This window comes from Cyprinus carpio, chromosome A22 (assembly GCF_018340385.1).
Source record: "Cyprinus carpio isolate SPL01 chromosome A22, ASM1834038v1, whole genome shotgun sequence".
NCBI lineage: Eukaryota > Metazoa > Chordata > Actinopteri > Cypriniformes > Cyprinidae > Cyprinus > Cyprinus carpio.
Window position 1 is genome coordinate 14,050,850 of NC_056593.1, and position 19,804 is coordinate 14,070,653.

The 19,804-nt window shown below is 37.2% G+C and overlaps 1 protein-coding gene and 1 long non-coding RNA gene across 3 annotated transcripts in view; one reads left to right on the top strand and one right to left on the bottom strand.

The window, feature by feature from the left end:
• Positions 1-19,804, bottom strand: part of LOC109083289 — an 84,566-nt gene that overhangs the window by 36,094 nt on the left and 28,668 nt on the right. The window lies entirely within an intron of this gene.
• Positions 542-14,827, top strand: LOC109083294 (V-set domain-containing T-cell activation inhibitor 1-like). 2 transcript variants are annotated; one of them, XM_042712002.1, is made up of 4 exons: positions 542-570; positions 5,550-5,590; positions 13,230-13,562; positions 14,261-14,827. In XM_042712002.1, exons 1-4 carry the CDS (start codon positions 560-562, stop codon positions 14,422-14,424), a joined length of 549 nt encoding a protein of 182 aa, XP_042567936.1. In that variant the 5' UTR covers positions 542-559; the 3' UTR covers positions 14,425-14,827. The 2 variants fall into 2 exon arrangements, with proteins under 2 accessions (XP_042567936.1, XP_042567935.1); XM_042712001.1 differs by lacking the exons at positions 542-570; positions 5,550-5,590 and adding exons at positions 10,716-10,729; positions 13,088-13,128 and having other exon boundaries at positions 14,261-14,826.

Here is a 19,804-nt window from a genome sequence, read left to right on the forward strand (position 1 = left end):
GACTGGGGGTAAAACCAGTACTGATTACCAGGGCCCCAAAGGAAGAGAGGGCCCTTGAAAAGTCTGAAATATATTTTATTTTACCTGGATATTTTCATGGGGGCCCATCAGGACTGCCTATGCATAGGGCCCGGGATCTTGTGTAACGCCCCTGAAAGTACCGCAAGACCTATAGAGAGCAAACCGCACTGTATGCTTTTCGACTCACTCTCGCGATAGTTTGATGTCATAAACCGATCGTCTGTGGCCAGAAGGGATACAGTTCAGACCGGAAACTAACAATGAAATTTAATTTTTCTACCTATTAGATTTTGTTTTATTAATGTATACTAATAATGAAATGTTATTATTAAGCCTTACAATAATGCAAAAATAGACAATAATGAAAAAATAGTAATTTTTTGTTGTATAGTTTGACAAAAATTACGATGTATTGATGTGCGCATGCCCAGTAATGTTGTATCCCTTCTAGCCTTAACGCTAACCTCATACTTTCGGTTTTACTACAAATAGCATTTTAGAAATATTATGTGAAATCCAGTATTTATATCGGGACACCATGATCATCGGGTATGTTTATACTTTTTTTTGTGATATAACTGTTTCATCGAAAAGATTTGTAGGCTACTTCCTACACGTTTCACTTCAGATCTGCCGCGATACGTGAAAAAGTGATAAAGTTTGCTCGCATGTACATTTGGCCTGGTTTGTTTTGGCTCTCACTTAAACTAGGAATAGTAAACAACATTTGCATCATCATTAATGCCTTTTTCGTGGTCTGATAAGTTAACGAGTGATAAATACTCAAAGAAAATAGCTAACTATTATTTTGATCTATCCATTAGCATTAGCATGTTTTAAGGCCTTTGTGTGCCAGTGCATGTGTGGTTATTATATATATATATTTTTTTATTTTTATTATGTATATATTTTTATTGGGCTGAGTCTTAAAGTGCATTCAAAATATTGAAGATTTTACCAGTAGGGGAGGATGGGTGAACATGCTTCCTTAAGACCAACATTTTCTGCTGAATCATATTCAGAGTTTAGCAGTCTACAGGATAATAATGCAACAGCCAGTCTATTATTAATATAAATTGTAGAGATTTAAATTTTAAATTGAAGCATTTTGACAAGTTAGTGACAAATAAAATCCAGTTAACTGAATCCTATTTAATGTTTATTATATAAATATTTTTTAATGGAAAGGATAGCAAAATAGCAAAAGACTATTAATTCAGATTGAATGATTCCACTCAAATGGTCTTTAGGTTATGATGAATGATGAAAATTTTAATGCATAATAACTCCATTAATTATTATAATTATTATAGTAAGCAATAAAAACAATAGCAACACCTCCTTGCCACAGTTGTGAGGGGGCCATCTTACCCTAATATTATCACTTTAATTTTCCACATCAAAATAAAAAATATTGAAATATTAAAATATTTTTTTTTTTTTTTTAATTAAAATAACTTGTCTTAAGTCTAAACAAGGTTTCATTGCTTCAAAAAAGGAATGTCGTTAAATGACAAACAGTTTGTCCACACTGAATGTGACAAGAGGCCTGTTTCGGTTTTTCAGGTAAGTTTGTTTAGTTTGAGCAAACTCTGAGTTGTCGGGATCAAGAAGGTGGGTTGGTTTTGAGCAGGTTTCGTCGCCATGGTACAGGGCTCTATACTAACTTTTTGCACTGGTGGGCCTAACTTATTTTCTTAAGTGCACCAGCACAAAAGTTAGGTGCACCCAAATTTTCGACCGCATCACATTTAACACAGCAGTTTTACAAGTTCACTTTTTTTATCGCTGTCCATATAGGCAATATTGACTAAATGATTAACTTACAATCTGATCAACATAATGTTCTTTATTTGAAGCACAATTCTACAAGAAAGGTAACTTACTGAAAAAGTGTTGGTGCTTAAAGTGCTTCACTGTGCTGACATTTAAACTTAAAAACATCTCAAGATAAATTAAATAAAAAAGAAAATCTATTTCCAACTGAACATCTCATGGCTCAGTGTCTTATGGACTATCCTCCATTGCAGTCACCATGCTCCTCGGATGGCCAACTCCTGTAGTTTGGCCTTCTTGATCTTGGCCTTGGCTAAACCAGCTGGCCACACTCTCTCTAGGATCAAAATCTTCCCGACTAGGCCCCTCTACAGTCGTGGCCAAAAGTTTTGAGAATTACATAATATTGGAAATTTGAAAAAGTTGCTGCTTAAGTTTTTATAATAGCAATTTGCATATACTCCAGAATGTTATGAAGAGTGATCAGATGAATTGCATAGTCCTTCTTTGCCATGAAAACTTAACTAAATCCCAAAAAAAAACCTTTCCACTGCATTTCATTGCTGTCATTAAAGGACCTGCTGAGATCATTTCAGTAATCATCTTGTTAACTCAGGTGGGAATGTTGACGAGCACGAGGCTGGAGATCATTATGTCAGGCTGATTGGGTTAGAATGGCAGACTTGACATGTTAAAGGAGGGTGATGCATGAAATCATTGCTCTTCCATTGTAACCATGGTGACCTGCAAAGTAAATGCGTGCAGCCATCATTGCGTTGCATAAAAATGGCTTCACAGGCAAGGATATTGTGGCTACTAAGATTGCACCTAAATCAACAATTTATAGGTTCATCAAGAACTTCAAGGAAAGAGGTTCAATTCTTGTAAAGAAGGCTTCAGGGCATCCAAGAAAGTCCCAGCAAGCGCCAGGATCATCTCCTAAAGAGGATTCAGCTGCGGCGGGATCGGAGTGCCACCAGTGCAGAGCTTGCTCAGGAATGGCAGCGCAGGCAGGTGTGAGCGGATCTGCACGCACAGTGAGGCGAAGACTTTTGGAAGATGGCCTGGTGTCAAGAAGGGCAGCAAAGAAGCCACTTCTCTCCAAAAAAAACATCAGGGACAGATTGATCTTCTGCAGAAAGTTATAGTGAATGGACTGCTGAGGACTGGGGCAAAGTCATATTCTCCGATGAAGCCCCTTCCGATTGTTTGGGGCATCATGCGGAAAAAGGCTTGTCCGGAGAAGAAAAGGGTGAGCGCTACGCCATCAGTCCTGTGTCATGCCAACAGTAAAGCATCCTGACACCATTCATGTGTGGGGTTGCTTCTCATCCAAGAGAGTGGGCTCACTCACAATTTCTGCCCAAAAACACAGCCATGAATAAGAATGGTACCAAAACACCCTCCAACGGCAACTTCTTCCAACAATCCAACAACAGTTTGGTGAAGAACAATGCATTTTCCAGCACGATGGAGCGTCAGGGGTGGAGGGGGGGCACCGTGCCATAAGGCAAAAGTGATAACTAAGTTGGCTCGGGGACCAGAATGTTGAAATTTTGGGTCCATGGCCTGGAAACTTGTGGTCAATCCTCAAGAGGCGGGTGGACCAAAACAACAAAAACCCAGTAATTCTGACAAACTCCAAGAAATTATGAAAGAAGGGGTTGCTATCAGTCAGGATTTGGCCCAGAAGTTGATTGAGAGCATGCCCAGTCGAATTGCAGAGGTCCAGAAAAAGAAGGGCCAACACTGCAAATACTGACTCTTTGCATAAATGTAATGTAATTGTCGATAAAAGCCTTTGAAATGTATGAAGTGCTTGTAATTATATTTCAGTACATCACAGAAACAAAGATCTAAAAGCAGTTTAGCAGCAAACTTTTTGAAAACTAATATTTATGTAATTCTCAAAACTTTTGGCCACGACTGTAGTATCAGATCTAAAAGCAGTTTCACTGTGTCTGAATGAAGGGATGCTCTAGTGTCTGATCTGAACAGCTAAACAGTCCCTAAACAGCTTATACTACTGTCTCAGCTATTACAATAGTTCAGTTTTGTGTGTAATAGCAAAGTGATTATATTTCGTTTCGTTTTTTTTTATTAAGTTAATTTAGTTAATTTTTGTTAAATATAATTTTTAGGGTTTTTTTTTAAGTAACGACCAAGCGGCCAGCGTTAGACAGTGAGCCTATGTTTTGATCAATTTAGCCTTTCTCAAATCATCACAGCTCACCTAAAATAAAACCTATAGATATAAAAACAGTTCAAGCATATAACAATTTTAAAAAACATTAGTCCCAGATAAATTGTGCGCTATATCCAGTAGTTTGTGCGGAGACGCTTCAGGACATGGAGACACCAGCGTGATCAATTGCATTTTTGTTTTTCAGTAGATATGTCTTTTTCTGTCATTTTTGCACATAAATGTAAGAGTAATACATCCATTCGTAACTGCAAAGGGTCTTTTATTTGTGTGCCCTCACAATATCAACCAAACGTTGTGCTTTTATAAAATAAAGAAAATAAACATCCGGCGCTTTGCTGCAAGTTTGAGCCTATTGCGTGTATTTGAATGCAGAACTGTTCAGCTGCGCTGCTGCTGGTGGGACAATAACACAGTCGAGCCACTCTTAACAGTCGCGGTAGCACGGTCTCGTGTTGTTTCTACCAGCGCAGCAATTTTCTTTTCATCACTAATTGATGGATGTCTAAAAAATATAAAAGTAAGGAGAAGTCTAAAACCGGTGGGAGGCCCAGTCCACCGTCTAAACTAAGACGTGACAACTGGCCCGAAGCCCGGCTCGAGGGGCGTAAAAAAGGTCGGGGTCTGTCGGGCTCAGGCGGATGAAATGCAGGGCTCTAGTGTCTGTTGTTGACCACAGGAGACTTTCAGAGTCGCGGGGACTTTTTTTTCCCCCTTGTAAACGGCTGGTCACCGGTGCGACCTCTGATTTTTTTTTTAGTCACACCATTGAGAAATTAGCTCGCACTCTAGAGCCCTGATGGTAACTTAGACTACACTGCTATTGAGCAGGTTTATTCTGGGTTAGAGATCGCAAACCTAAATGGACCAATAAACTGTGAAATAAAAGTAACATGACATGACAACCACAATAAGCCACTCCCCCTTATCTCTTGCTTCAACTTAAAGCCGTTTGTCTATTGTCTACAGAAGAACTATTTGATGCATATTGTACAGTATGTATTTGATACACTGAAAATGGCATTTATTTGACCTAGATTCAGGAATCATCAGCCAGTTGAATATCGGCTTAAATAAAATTTCACCAAGAAACAGGCAAAAGTGAACTCATGAATGGGCCGTACCCATGATTCCTGTTTTTTCAACAACAACAAAGCACTTAAACGCAACAACTCGGAATTAAAACTTCAGAAGTGGGAAGCAGGATGTTTCAGATAGCACATGAAGGCAGCACAAACATATGACCCCTGGCATTCATCTTCAAATCCATTCAAATCCGTTAGTTTTTAATGTAGACCAGCAGGAAAATTCATTATTATTCTTTAATTGTATAAAAATTCATTATTGTTCTAAGCTGATGTGCATTATTATCAGCAGTCACTTTCCATCATGCTTTTAAGTGTTGTAAGTGTGTTTATTATTTCTAAGTTGATGTGCATTATTATCAGCAGTCACTTTCCATCATGCTTTTATCATCTAAAACAATGTCGTGATCTACTGGTTGAGATTAAAGAAGTTAAAGGTTGTTTTTTTTTTTTTTTTTTTGCAGTTGCTGCTTCATCTGTGCATTTTTAGTGCTGATAAACAAAGGTGAGCACAAAACAAACTACATTCAAAAGTTTAATTTATACCACATGTATAAATGTCAGACTGTGTTTACAGCTAAAGTTTGTGTGATTTCAGTGTGTCTGCAGGTCCCAGTTGAGGGTTTTATTGGTGGTTCTGTTCTCCTGCCGTGTTCTTCAGCTGAAACATGATGTTAAACTTCAAGATATTAATGTGCTTTGGAGAGACAAAGACAGTGAGACTATTTATGATATAATTAATGGTAAAGATTCAGTAGCAGGACAGAACCCATGGTACAAGAACAGAGCTGAAACTTTCCCGGATGAGTATGAGAGAGGAAACTTCTCCATCAAACTCATCAATCTTAATTACACTGATGCAGGAGAGTTCAGCTGCTTCATTATACACACAGATGATCTTTGTACGATACAGCTGATCATCAAGGGTGCGCAAAAAAAACTGTATTTATATTTGAAGCTTTAAATTAAAAACAAACCGTTCTTTCTCACAGTGCAGTAATGTGTTTTTTTTTTTTGTTTTTTTTTTGCAGAATCAACAGAAGAAAAGGGAAACAAAATAACTGAACAAGAAAATGAAGGAGCACAAACACAGTCAGACTGGAGAAAGATATTGATCTGTGTTTTTACTGTATTTACTGTATTTACTTGAATTAACTGTTGTGTCTATAACAGCCTATGTCATGTTTCGCAGGAGAAAAAGATCTCAAGCTTCCTTATAGAAGGAACCGTAGCAAACTGAAAGTTAAAACGTTTTAACAGACTCGCTTTCTCTATTATTTTATGACGATATTGCAAGTTAAATGTTACCTTTAGCTGAATTTGTAGGACAGCTTTCATTGTTTCTCTCTTGTGCAGAATACTGGTAAGGCCTGTTGCCTCTCCAGTGTGAGCAACCTCTGAGCAGCACGTTTTTTCTGGCACCCATGTTAACAAATGAGAGTTCATTTTGAAAGCATGAAAGGCACGTCATGAATAATTATATTTTCTGCTGCAGCTCATGCCACACTCAGGTGCAGTGTGAATCAAGTATTACACTGTTCTGTATTGTTATACTCTTGTTGACAGAAATCAATGTGCACTGTTTGTTCTTAATGCGTAACAATGAGATCTTTAAACACTATATAAGCAAATAAATAAGTAACAATGAGATATCCTGTCAAAGAATGGCCTTCACAATTCTGTACCACTAGTGCTCTTTCTTTATGTTGTGTTTGCCAGAATAAATGTGTTTTGTATTCTGTATTTATTTTATGTTTGTTAAAATGTTACAATCTGATTTATTAATTCCTGATTGCACATTAGCTAATTTAATTATTTGTTTACACACAGTGTGCTCAGGGTAAATTATCTATACATATTTGCTATATGGCTCTGCAGACTGATGTCAGAAAGAGTGTAATTATTTACTTGATCTGCTGTAATACAGTTTAACAGTTCTTCAGTTCTTTTATTTAACCAGGTTAAAACACTACAGTTTAACTGGGTGTGAACTACATTGTTTATTATGTCTATCCATTAAAATGCATGTTAGAGTTTTAAGAGAATGTGAAAATATGCAATGAGGAAGCCTCTTTACTTGGATAAGGCTAGTGAAGCCATTAATCTTCTTAAACCCAAGACATTGCCAGACGTGGACAGTTTTTTTCTGAATACTACAGATAGTTTGCTCAATTTTGCTCAAAGAATGTATTATAAAAGCTTCTCTTTCCCTGCACTTACTCAAGGCCTTATGCTGCTCACAAACTCAATATATTTTTCTAGGGCTGGGTATCGATTCGATTTGTTTTCGATTTACAAGCTCTCGTTCGATTTTTGAAAATCCAGTGTTTAGTTGATCCTGATAAGCGCTTGTCGCCACAGTTGTAAACACGACTGCTTTCTTCTTTCGTGAGGGGGTTTGGCGCCACGGTATCTTTCCGCAGAGTTGTAGTATTACTTTAGAATTTTACCTGAGCATTGCAAATCACGCATCTTGCTTTGTTCTTGGTTCTTGTTAACAATATCTCCACCATGATAAGCACTGAATGTGTAACAGGCTTTCTGTTGTAACATTGCGCAAGGTAAATAAGGGGGTGAAATCTAGTGGAGAAGACTAATGAAACTTCTTTTAAATGTTTGCTGAAATAAATACCGGAAAAGATCGATTTGCAGCTTTTGAGAATCGATATCGAATCGACTCCTGCTGAAAAAAACTGCATATGCTGGTTAGGTATGTTTTGACGCTGGGATGCTGGTTTATGCTGGTCTTTTTTGCCCAGCCCTAATATTTTCATAATAATTATTCCATTGAAGTTTTTTTTTTTTTTTTTAATCTGGATATTCTTTTTTTCACAAATATGAAGAGTAGACGTTTGGACAGCTTTTTTCCTGTTATGGAAAGAACAGGAACTAAATCTGTGCTTACACTGAAACTTCTCTCAAGTGCAAAATTTGCTTTCTAAACCTGAGAGACTCTCGTCTGGCTCATTCTGCTACTTTTCTTGATCAGTGGTTGGACGAAGTACTTGAGTAAAAGTACAGATACGTATGATCAAGTGTTACTCCAGTAAAAGTAAAAGTACTCCTTTTTCAATTTTACTCGAGTGAAAGTACAAAAGTACTCAATTTTTTATGTACTTAAGTAAAAAAGTACTGATAGATTTATTTAGCAATTTTATATAGGCTACTTAATTTAGTTTTATATTAGCACATATGTTTTATAATCCTACTGCTCAGTATACCTAAGGATTTTCACAAAAATAACCACTATATGGAGTCAAGATACATTTTTGTTTTTGATATGGACTACGTTGACGAGAGTGATGTTCACTGTGAAGCTTACACTGTGATGTAGCTGAGAGAAAACACATTTGACTGCTCAGGTTCTCTGCGAGAGGCTGAGGTGGATCTAGAGGTCTGCCTGGTTGGACGCTGAGCCGAACATTGAGCTGAAGAGGTGAGTTGTGAAGGTTTGAGTGAAGACAGCAGCTGACTTCAAGAAAAAGATTTAATATTTCGCACATTTGAAAATAATTTTCAGTGTAGTTAACATTTCAGTATTTCTTGGGGAAAGGAGTTACCCCAAAGTGTCAACTATTGACACAGTGTGAAATTAATATTTCTGTACTTTGTGTCTATGTCTACACTCACAGAAACTGATAATGTAATGTTCTATTTTGAACATATGTTTGATGTTATCATGGCATGCTTGCAAAGGCAAGATAATTAGCAACTGTGCCTGACCTTTTTATTTTTTGTCTTACATGGCATGTTTCCACAGCCAAAGTCATATATTTGCTTTTCACAATTCAAATAAAAGTAAAAAAAAATTTTTTTTTTTCCTTTTTATTATTATTTCATGTTATTTTTTTTACTAGTCTCCTGCTCACTGCTATAGATTTTTTTTACCCTATTGCTCTATGACAGCTTCCTATAGTGCAGGGTAACGAAGGTGCACTCAGCTTGAAGAGGCCTTGCGCAAAACAGTTTGCGCACCATCTGGGGCCTTATGTATAAAACTTTATGTAGATTTAATCTGCCAAACTCCCTTCGCAACACCCAGTCAGCGGAAGATTGTGCGTTCATGAATCTCCACCCCGTCTCCTCCCCGAAAGATCCATATATGGAGCTTACAATGTCTAGTTTTAATATGCATAACGTCATCTGCATATCATTTCCATGCATATTTCCATCCATGTGAAACCATGTTTAATGGAGTTTAACACAGTTAAGGGTAGCGAAATGGACTATAAATGCGTTTTGAGACGTTACTATTCTAATTTATGCAGTTTGCCTAAAAGGTAAACATAGAATGCTAGTAGCCTATATTTTATGGAAAGATATAGGCCCTTTTTTTCTGGCAATGTGTCTGTCTGACTCACTGCGTCAATTACAAAACATTTTGAAAATAAAACGTGCATATCTTACAGTTTCCTTCAAATTCTATCTTTTAAATATGGTGTCTGTCACAATATTGGGAAGAGCACGAAAGGGGTTATCAATAGGCTGCTGTCTGTGCGCGACACCTGTGAACACTGTCATGTGACCTGTTGAAACCTGTTTGATCAATGAGCGCATCCTCATGTCTGTCGTTACAGTCTATCTTCCAAAGCCATCAGACGAATCAAGTTCACATCAATGATCATTATTTGTGCAAAAGTATTTTCTCAGAACATGAGTTTCGCTATTTAGAACACAATTTATAGCGGGACTGTCATATGCCAAGCAATCCTCGCTGTGATTAAAACATTAGGCTTAATCACATACCACGGGGAAAGTGTTTGAAAGCAACACATCCACTGCAAATATTTCTGTTTAAACTCATATAAAAATGTTGTAATTTCTGGATAATAATTTCATGAAATTTTAGTGCTTCCTGCAAAAACTTAATTATTGAGAGTGTCATATTTAATCTAAATGTGTATGTCACATGTAAAAAAGACTTTAAAATCATTCTGTTTGCTTTTTTTTTTTAATTTATATGGTAAAAGAGTGTGTATGCATGGTATAGAGAGTCCGTACAGTGCGCACATATTTATGCCTAGTTTGTTTTTTATAAATACCGATATGTGCCGTAGAAAATTGCAACATTTATACAGCAGGCCCCTTATACAGTCTTATATCAGGCCCCTGGACTTTATGCAAGGATTTAAAAGTTAAGCGGAGTATCCAGATGAACTAAGGAGGGCAGTAATACGCCAGTGATGCGTCTAGCCTGCCGCAAATTATATAATAAGAAGAAGAAGATTTGCGTACCAAAGTACCGCGAGACCTATAGAGAGCAAACCGCACTGTATGCTTTCGACTCACTCTCGCGATAGTTTGATGTCATAAACCGATCGGTCTGTGGCTAGAAGGGATACAGGTTAGACCTACAAAGATCAATGAAGACTGTTTTTTTTCGTATTAGATTGTGTTTTATTCATGTCTACAGCTACACCTACCCCAACCCTAAATCTATCCCTTACAATAATGAAAAAATGGTAATTTTTGTTGTATAGTTTGACAAAAAATACGATGTATTGATGTGCGCATGCCCAGTAATGTTATACGTATCCCTCATGCCTTAACGCTAACCCACATACTTTCAGTTTTACTACAAATGGCATTTTAGTCGGTCTGTGGCTAGAAGGGATACAGACCGGCGGGACACCATGATCATCGGGTATGTTTATACTTTTTTTTTGTTGTTGTTGTGATAATCTGTTTCATCGAAAAGATTTGTAGGCTACTTCCTACACGTTTCACTTCAGATCTGCAGCGATACGTGACAAAGTGATAAAGTTTGCTCGCATGTACATTTGGCCTGGTTTTGTTTTGGCTCTCACTTAAACTAGGAATAGTAAACAACATTTGCATCATCATTAATGCATTTTTTCGTGGTCTGATATGTTAACGAGTGATAAATACTCAAAGAAATAGCTGTAACTATTATTTTGATCTATCCATTAGCATTAGCATGTTTTATGGCCTTTGTGTGCCGGTGCATGTGTGGTTATTATATATATTTTTTTATTTTATTTATTATGTCAGTTTGACTGGCTGAGTCTTAAAGTGCATTCAAAATATTGAAGATTTTACCAGTAGGGGAGGATGGGTGAACATGCTTCCTTAAGACCAACATTTTCTGCTGAATCATATTCAGAGTTTAGCATCTACAGGATAATAATGCAACAGCCAGTCTATTATTAATGTAAATTGTAGAGATTTAAGTTATATAAATATTTTTTTTATTCTTATTCATATTTTGGGTTTTGCATGTTAATGATGCAACAGTGATTCCACTCAAATGATTTATAATAACTGTTAAACTATATATAAATCATATAAAATAGTAATAGTAATTATCATTAAATCCAGACATTTTGTGTTTTTTTTTTTTTTTCTTTTCACTCCCCCTTATCGCTCACTTCATCTTAAAGCAGAACTGGGGGAGTGACTTTGTGTCAGACGTGTCACTTTGCTCACATCTGATTGGTCCAACTTCAGTTTGAGATCTCTAACCCAGAACATAAGCTGCCCCGGAGCAGGTTAGCTGTGGAGTGTAAGTTATTATGGGGCTAAACACCGCTAAAAGGCAGGCCACTTTTAATGGTACCTAAAACCCAGGATTGGTGCAAACTAAACTGAAATTTACCTGGCTAGCCAGCTAATCTAGCTTCATGGTACAGGCCCAACTAACCTGAAACTTACCTGGCTAGCCAGATTTTCTCGCTAACTGAAAGTGACGTGACATTCAGCCAAGTATGGTGACCCATACTCAGAATTTGTGCTCTGCATTTAACCCATCCAAAGTGCACACACACAGAGCAGTGAACACACACACACACACTGTGAACACACACCCGGAGCAGTGGGCAGCCATTTTATGCTGCGGCGCCCGGGGAGCAGTTGGGGGTTCGATGCCTTGCTCAAGGGCACCTAAGTCATGGTATTGAAGGTGGAGAGAGAACTGTACATGCACTCCCCCCACCTACAATTCCTGCCGGCCCGAGAATCGAACTCACAACCCTTCGATTGGGAGTCGACTCTCTAACCATTAGGCCACGACTTCCCAAGTTGGATTTGTTTAGTTTTGTCAAATGTAAACCTATTCTGAAACTGCTTGTTCAGCTGGCTTCATGCAACAGGCCAAAGGAGAGTTACATGACACAATCAAAGTTTCATCTTAGTCTTAAAAAGGTATTAAAATTAGCTTCATAAACCCTGTAGGAACAGTGTCTGTAAATGTCAAGAGAAATAATAAAGGTGGGTGGGGCATCTTAATTATGCGTGTTATGTGAGAATCAATGCTGCCTTCATGGGTTTAATTGTCGGAAATTGGACATGAACATCATTTCAAGTTGTATTTACAACTGGGAAACTCTGAAATTATTTTCAGGCTTGGGCTTGCCCTAACTTTAAATATGTTGTAGAAGAGAAACAGTTGCAGTACTGTAATGTTTTATTTGTTTTTACTACAGCATCTACATTGCTTTCTCCTGCCATTACAGTCAAACATATATAACTATTTGATGCATATTGTATGTTTTTTATACACTGAAAATGGCATTTATTTGACCTAGATTCAGGAATCATCAGCCAGTTGAATATCGGCTTAAATAAGATTTCACCAAGAAACATGCAAAAGTGAACTCATGAATGGGCCGTACCCATGATTCCTATTCTTTCCAACAACAAAGCACTTGAATGCAACAAATTACAACTTTAGAAGTGGGAAGCAGGATGTTTCAGATAGCACATGAAGGCAGCACAAACCTATGACCTTGGCATTCGTCTTGTTTGAAATTCAAATCAGTTTTGAATGTAGACCAGCAGGCAAATTCATTATTGTTCTAAGCTGATGTGCATTATTATCAGCAGTCACTTTCCATCATGCTTTTAAGTGTTGTAAGTGTGTTTATTATAGCAAGTAGAGAGCATTTCTAACTGTTCTGATCACTGGTGATTAGTTCTGCTCATCTAAAGCAATGTCGTGATCTACTGGTTGAGATTAAAGATTATTATTTTTTTTTTTCTGCAGTTGCTGCTTCATCTGTGCATTTTTAGTGCTGATAAACAAAGGTGAGCACAAAACAAACTACATTCAAAAGTTAAATTTATACCACATGTACAAATGCCAAACTGAATGCAGTATGATACAGCTAAAGTCTGTATGATTTCAGTGTGTCTGCAGGTCACAGTAGAGGGATTTATTGGTGGTTCTGTTGTCCTGCCATGTTCTTCAGCAGAACGTGATCTTAAACTTCAAGATATTAATGTGCTTTGGAGAGACGAAGGCAGTGAGACTGTTTATGATATAATTAAAGGTAAAGCTTCAGTAGAGCGACAGGACCCACAGTACATGAACAGAGCTGAAACTTTCCCTGAGGAGTATGAGAGAGGAAACTTCTCCCTCAGACTCATCAATCTTAATTACACTGATGCAGGAGAGTTCAGCTGCTTCATCACACACTCATCTGGTTCTAAACAGGATAATGTACGGCTGTTCATTAATGGTGCGTAAAAATAGTTCATTTATGTTTGAAGTTTTAAAGGTGCAGTATGTAACATTGATAGCTAGCGGTTGAAATGGGTACTCTTGTCCAAATTAAAAATACTGGAGAGATTTGTTTCTCCCATCCCCTCCTCATCAGACTCAAGGCTCACGCGGGTTGGCAGATTGGGGAAACGCAACAGGAACAAATTCAGTTGACAATAGAAGGCGGTGTATGTTGATGAGTTGATTTGCCTCTGGTCAGAGAGCTTTTTAAATGGATGCCAAAGCTTTTTAGGTGGGATAGAATCTGTGATCTTTGATCCAGTTATTTTGCTCCCATGGCTGTATTATGCTGTGTTTTCCGCCAATTGGCATTCTTGGCTGTAAGAATATTTTTGAATAAACTGTCAGTGGGCAGAATCACAAAGCCCAAAACAAAAACAGACATTCTGACATGGAACACACATTTCAAAGTGGAATGACTGGCTGTAGCATTTTTATTATTTTTTTTTTTTCTGAGAAACATGTGTGAACTCAGCAATGCATGCTCTTTCAATGCATTAGTACAATCAAAAAATTACATACAGCACCTTTAAAAACAGCATGGATTCCAGTCTGAATTTAGTATGATTCATATACAGATCTGTTGTCTGTTATCACAGTTCGGTAATCTCTCTCTCTCTCTCTTGCTCTCTCTGAACATTTGTTTTGTTGCAGATTCAACAGCAGAAAAAGATCCAGGAACACAATCGGACTGGAAAAAGATATTATTGATCTGTGTTTGCACTATATTCATTATATTAGTTCCCGTGATAGCCTGTTTCATAATTCGCAGAAAAAGAGCTCTTGCTTCATATATAGGAGGAACAGTGGCAAACTAAAGGATCTGTTGCACAATGCAAGTGTCAGCAGCATCTGAGCAGCCTGTATTTTCTGCCACCCATGCTAACAAATAAATGTTCACGTCAGAAGCAGGAGTGGCATGTCATGCAAAATCACATTTTCTGTTGCAGATTATCTCTCATGATATACTCTTGCTGATAACAATATGAACTTTTTGTTCTTAATGTATAGCAGAATGAGATCTTGAAACACTGAAACAGTTTTTTTTTTTTTTTTTTTTTTTTTTGCTGTCATTCCTGTACCGCAAGTGTGTTTGAAAGAATAAATGTATTTTGAATTTTTTATGTATTTCTTGTAAGTTAACTTTATAACTACACAGTTACCAAATCTCATTCATTATTTCCTGATTACACATCAGCCAATTTAAATATTTCTGTTTACACTCAAGGTTAAAACATGGTGTTCATGGTTGAGATAATAATAATCATAATATTTAATAAAATTCAGCATCATAATTGAGTTAAGAATAATACTGTTCTGGTTAGTCAATTATTTTATGATGCATTATATAATGATGTAATTATAATTAATAGCTTTTTTTTATTGCTACAAGAAAGCTCTTACATAAAGTTTATTTCTGATGATGAAACTGAACATTTGTTTCAATTGGTTTAGTAATGTGAATAAAGAGTTTTGTGGAAAAACAGTTTAGACGTGTGTAATATGATTCCTGACATATCTACTTAAAACATTATCCTATAAAAGAAGAGTTGGATTTTCCTGTGCATTTGCCTTTCAAATTTTTGTTTATTGTATAGTGGAACAGGAAATACTGTTCTGAAAAACAGAACTACAAAATATGCAGTATATATTTTTTTGATGACAATATGCTGCATCTATACTTGTACCTATATATATATATATATATATATATATATATATATATATATATATATATAAAGAGGCTTAAATAACAGAATAGACTTACAATGCATTTATTTGCTTTGTGTTGATCAAGAATATGGAAACTAGTGAAAGTGAAAGTTGTGACATTTGCCAAGTATGGTAACCCATACTCGAAATTGGTGCTCTGCATTTAAACCCATCCAAGTGCACACACACAGCAGTGAGAAGTGACACACACCTGAAGCAGTGGGCAGCTATATATCCAGCGCCCGGGGAGCAACTGGGGGTTCAGTGCCTTGCTCAAGGGCACTTCAGCTATGGGTATTGAGGGTGGAAGAGAGAGCTGTTCATTCGCTCCCTCCCACCTACAACTCCTGCCAGCACCGAGACTCGAACCTCCGACCTTCTGGTTACAAGTCAGACGCTCTAACCATTAGGCCACAGCTGCCCCCAGTGTAGTTTATTAGATATTAAAAAGATATCTTGTTACTAGACAAGCTGTAGTCCTGATTGACTGATGTTCTGATCTGCTTGATCAGAACATGGTGATCGCATGTGTAAACGCAGCTAGTTGTGGGGACTTCTGCACGATTTCAGTGCAGGTTACGTTGTTACGCCGGTAGGTGGCAGCAAGGGTCTGTCTTTATGAGTGAGTGAGTCTGTCATTAACCAGTAATGTGAAATCCCTTTAAAGTCTGCATGAAATGGCTTGTCCTAGTCTTTTCTTCCTTAATGTGATATGTGATATGTGAATATTAACAAGAAGGAAAAAATGTAAGACAGTACTCAATTTTGTCCATCAGGAGTCGACAAGGAGTTGACAGGTTGTCCCTCCCTCACACCAGTGAGCACATCATCAGAGAAGAGTAGAGATGTTGTTTTAAGAGGGAGGGGAAGTTACACTGATCAACCACAGCACTGAAACCACTGAATTGAGTAACATTGAATACATCATTCTTATGGCAACTGTTAATGGGTGGAGATATAACAAAGCAAGTGAACAGTCAGTCATGAATATCATGTTGCTGGAAGCAGGAAAATGGCCAAGCAACAAGATGTGAGTGGGACTAAAATAGTAATGGCTAGGAAGGACCTGGGTCAGAGCGTCTTCCCCAAAAAGACTAGCTACGTTCAAAGGCGTTGAGCTCACAAAGAAGGAGCCACTGTAGCTTACAAACTATTGACAAAGTAAATGATAGACAGGTGTCAGAACACATACAGTTACATGACACAGTTTTTCAACACTCGGTGGGCTGCATACCCACAGACTGGTCAGAGTGCCCTGAGGATCCCTGTCCATTGCAAAAGCGCCTACAAAGGTGCATTGAGGAATCAGACTGGACTCATGGAGGCATGGAAGAAGGTTCGCCTGGTCTGATGAATCATGGTGAAGGCCAGTTTTATTTCTCTGCGCAAATGAAACCCTTGGGATCTGACAATTATGTCGAATGCTAGTCCCCCTTGACACCTCCTTTGGCTAACTCACCTACCTGCAAACCATGTACACTCGCGATGACAATGATGTTGCGCTGATCTCAGTGGGCTCTTTCACTTTGACGAAGTGTGTAGAACTAACAGGATAGTCAATTGCGACATAGACTGTCCCAGGACGGAAAAAATGCCAAAGTGCAGTTACGCGCATAATGGACACTAAATCTGCATCTCTAAACTGCTTTGAAGTGGTTAGGCTATTTGACGGCTTTTGCAACGATGTCTATGAAAATTTCTAGTGCAATTAATAAATGAATAAATATTACATATATAACTTGTCTTTCTTGTATATTATCACTGTTTAATGTAGCCTGCAGCAAGTTCCTGTTGGGGATTTTCCGCTGTTGCCTCATGTGGTAGCTAGTGGCGGCTGAAACCATTACGCAGCCAAGCCTTGATCTTTCAAAGCTCTAACTTTTCTCCTCTGGTCTATCTATTTGTGGTATATTCAGTGCAAGTGATTGGACATGAATTAACATTTACTTGGGGTCTTTTTCACATTGATCTGGCAGCAAAATTACAGTACAATGTCATTGTGAAACAGAAAAGAAAAAGACAAGTATTATTTACAGCACACAAAAGGGGAAAAAAAAACGACAACAATGTAAAGGTTCATTATGTAACCACAGACCTACAAATAGAACAAAGATGTCCTGCTATGCTGATATATCAAATTTATTGAGACTACTTACTGTGACAGTTTACTTACATTTCCAGTCTTTTTGTTAGTTACGTTTTAACTGAGATCATCATGGCTGTATTTTCCCTTGAATTGTGTATTTCCACTGCGTTTAAACATCAGTCTAGGCAGCCAAACAGGTCACAGAACCCCTCACCATGTGCTCACAACAAAAGACAACAAAAATGGAGCATGACATCTGATTCCAACTAAGAACCACAACCAAACCACAGGATTGTCAGGATCCAGATATCAGTCTTCCACCACAGCACACACCACACGAGTGGCCTGATAGAAGAGTGGAGCTTGACCCAATGCTTTAATAATTTAAGCTTTGATCTAAGATTTACCAACATGACTTTAACATGATTGAATATCAAACGTGTTAAACTTAATAAAGTGATGATGGTGACGAGAAATTGGGTTTTGTGGTCAGAGCAAAATTAACTTTGACTTCCTTTGCATTGATGTGGGTGTTTTTTTTTCTTCCTGTCTTTGCTTCAAAGCTGCAGTAGATTCATCTTAAATGTTGAGTGGAGGGAACCGATTTTTATAGTGTTAAGTGTTTTACCACGACAACAGCATGAGGATCATTCAGCTTCAGCTCTGTGAGTTTATTACATGATATCAATGTATTTACGTGCTTTGTAAACATATTAAAAATTCTAAATAGTTTTATGTTATGCGTCAGATTTTATGTTGTTAATCTTATTTATTTTTATCTTATAGATGTGTTTATCTGTTGTCAAGCTGCAGTTTCAGATCTACTGACTGATTTGGGATCAAATGTGATCATAAACTGTGATCTTGATGAAAATGAGGTTTATTGGATTTTACTGAAAACAGCAGATCCTCCGAACAGTACTTCTACGAACATTTCCCAACACCACAATACCACCATTCAGTACTATAAGAAAACTTTCAGAAAAAAATATTCAGTGCAGTTTAAACATCCAGTGTATTATAATGTTGACTGTGCTGATGAATAGGAGTTTATTACTGGTATAACACACCGAACACGCTCCAACCAGCAACAGCACCAGACTGCACTTGTCAATGGTGAGTTTCATTTATCCTTCAGTGATCAAGACACTGATGATCACAGCTTACATACATACTAGTATGAACTACCGACATTTACAATTAGACATAGATCATTTTTTTTGGCAGCGATTAATTGTTATTTGTGGCATTGGTCACAATGGTAGGCAACATCACAGCATTTATTTTCATCAAGAGTTGCATTGTTTTTGGCCGAGATCCTTGTATAGGCAATGGCAGAGTCGAACCCTCTGTAAAGTCGACTCCAGCCAACCAAAAGGCTTTCAATAGATTACGATCAGATTCTGTGTAACCAAAATCATCAAGAATAATTTTCCTTTTTATTTATTTATTTATTTTATTTATTTTCATGCTCATTAGCCACTATTTCTCAATTGAGTCGTCTTTGTATGTTATCTTTGTATTGTCATTCGGAATCTGGAACGCTGGTGTCTTCCGACATTTGTTTTTCAAGAATAAAAAAGCTAAGCACACTGGCATCATTGTTAGAATTAAAAGAATTGTTGTCAAATACACAGCATCCTGGAAAACATTTAATCATCTGCAATAATGATCCAATCTAAAATCTATATTTTTGTATTTGCTTAAATACAGATGATAAAATAGTATATTTTTTTGTTTGTTTGTTTTGTTTGTTTTTTTTTTTTTTGTTTGTTTGTTTTGTTTGTTTTTTTAATTTTATAAATTTTCAGTGCTACAAATCTGTAGCCATTGCACTAACGAAAATTTTTACAGTACATAGACTGGACACTTTTTATTACAGAATCAACTCAACTAACTGTGTTAACTCGAGTACCACAAATCATACAGTGACTGAGTATACCGAGCAGATTCAGACACCATGAGAAATTGTTATCATCATATTTGACTGATGAATGGGCTTCGGGTTATTGTGGTGATCGGTGAGATATTTCAGCCATCTGTAAAAATTATTATATCTGAATCTATCGGCAGAAGTTAATTAAATATGAACTATTCTTAATTCAGGCTTTGACTTTTTATTTATTATTGTGTCCTTTATGTCCAATACAATGTGATCTGAAACCCAGTTTAGGACTAGTAAAAGTTTTTGTGTTGAAACTCGGAGTCGAAGAACATCATAACAACTCAACTCTGATCTACAGCATATGCCAGTTATAGAACCACATCCGGACGCAATTACATGTAAGCAATAGGTGAAACCATCATTATCACTAAAATTATTTTGGTCTTGAAATTATTGAGGATTCTTGCTGACTCATACAATATCTGTTCTATAACACTTCATTTTGGTTATTTTT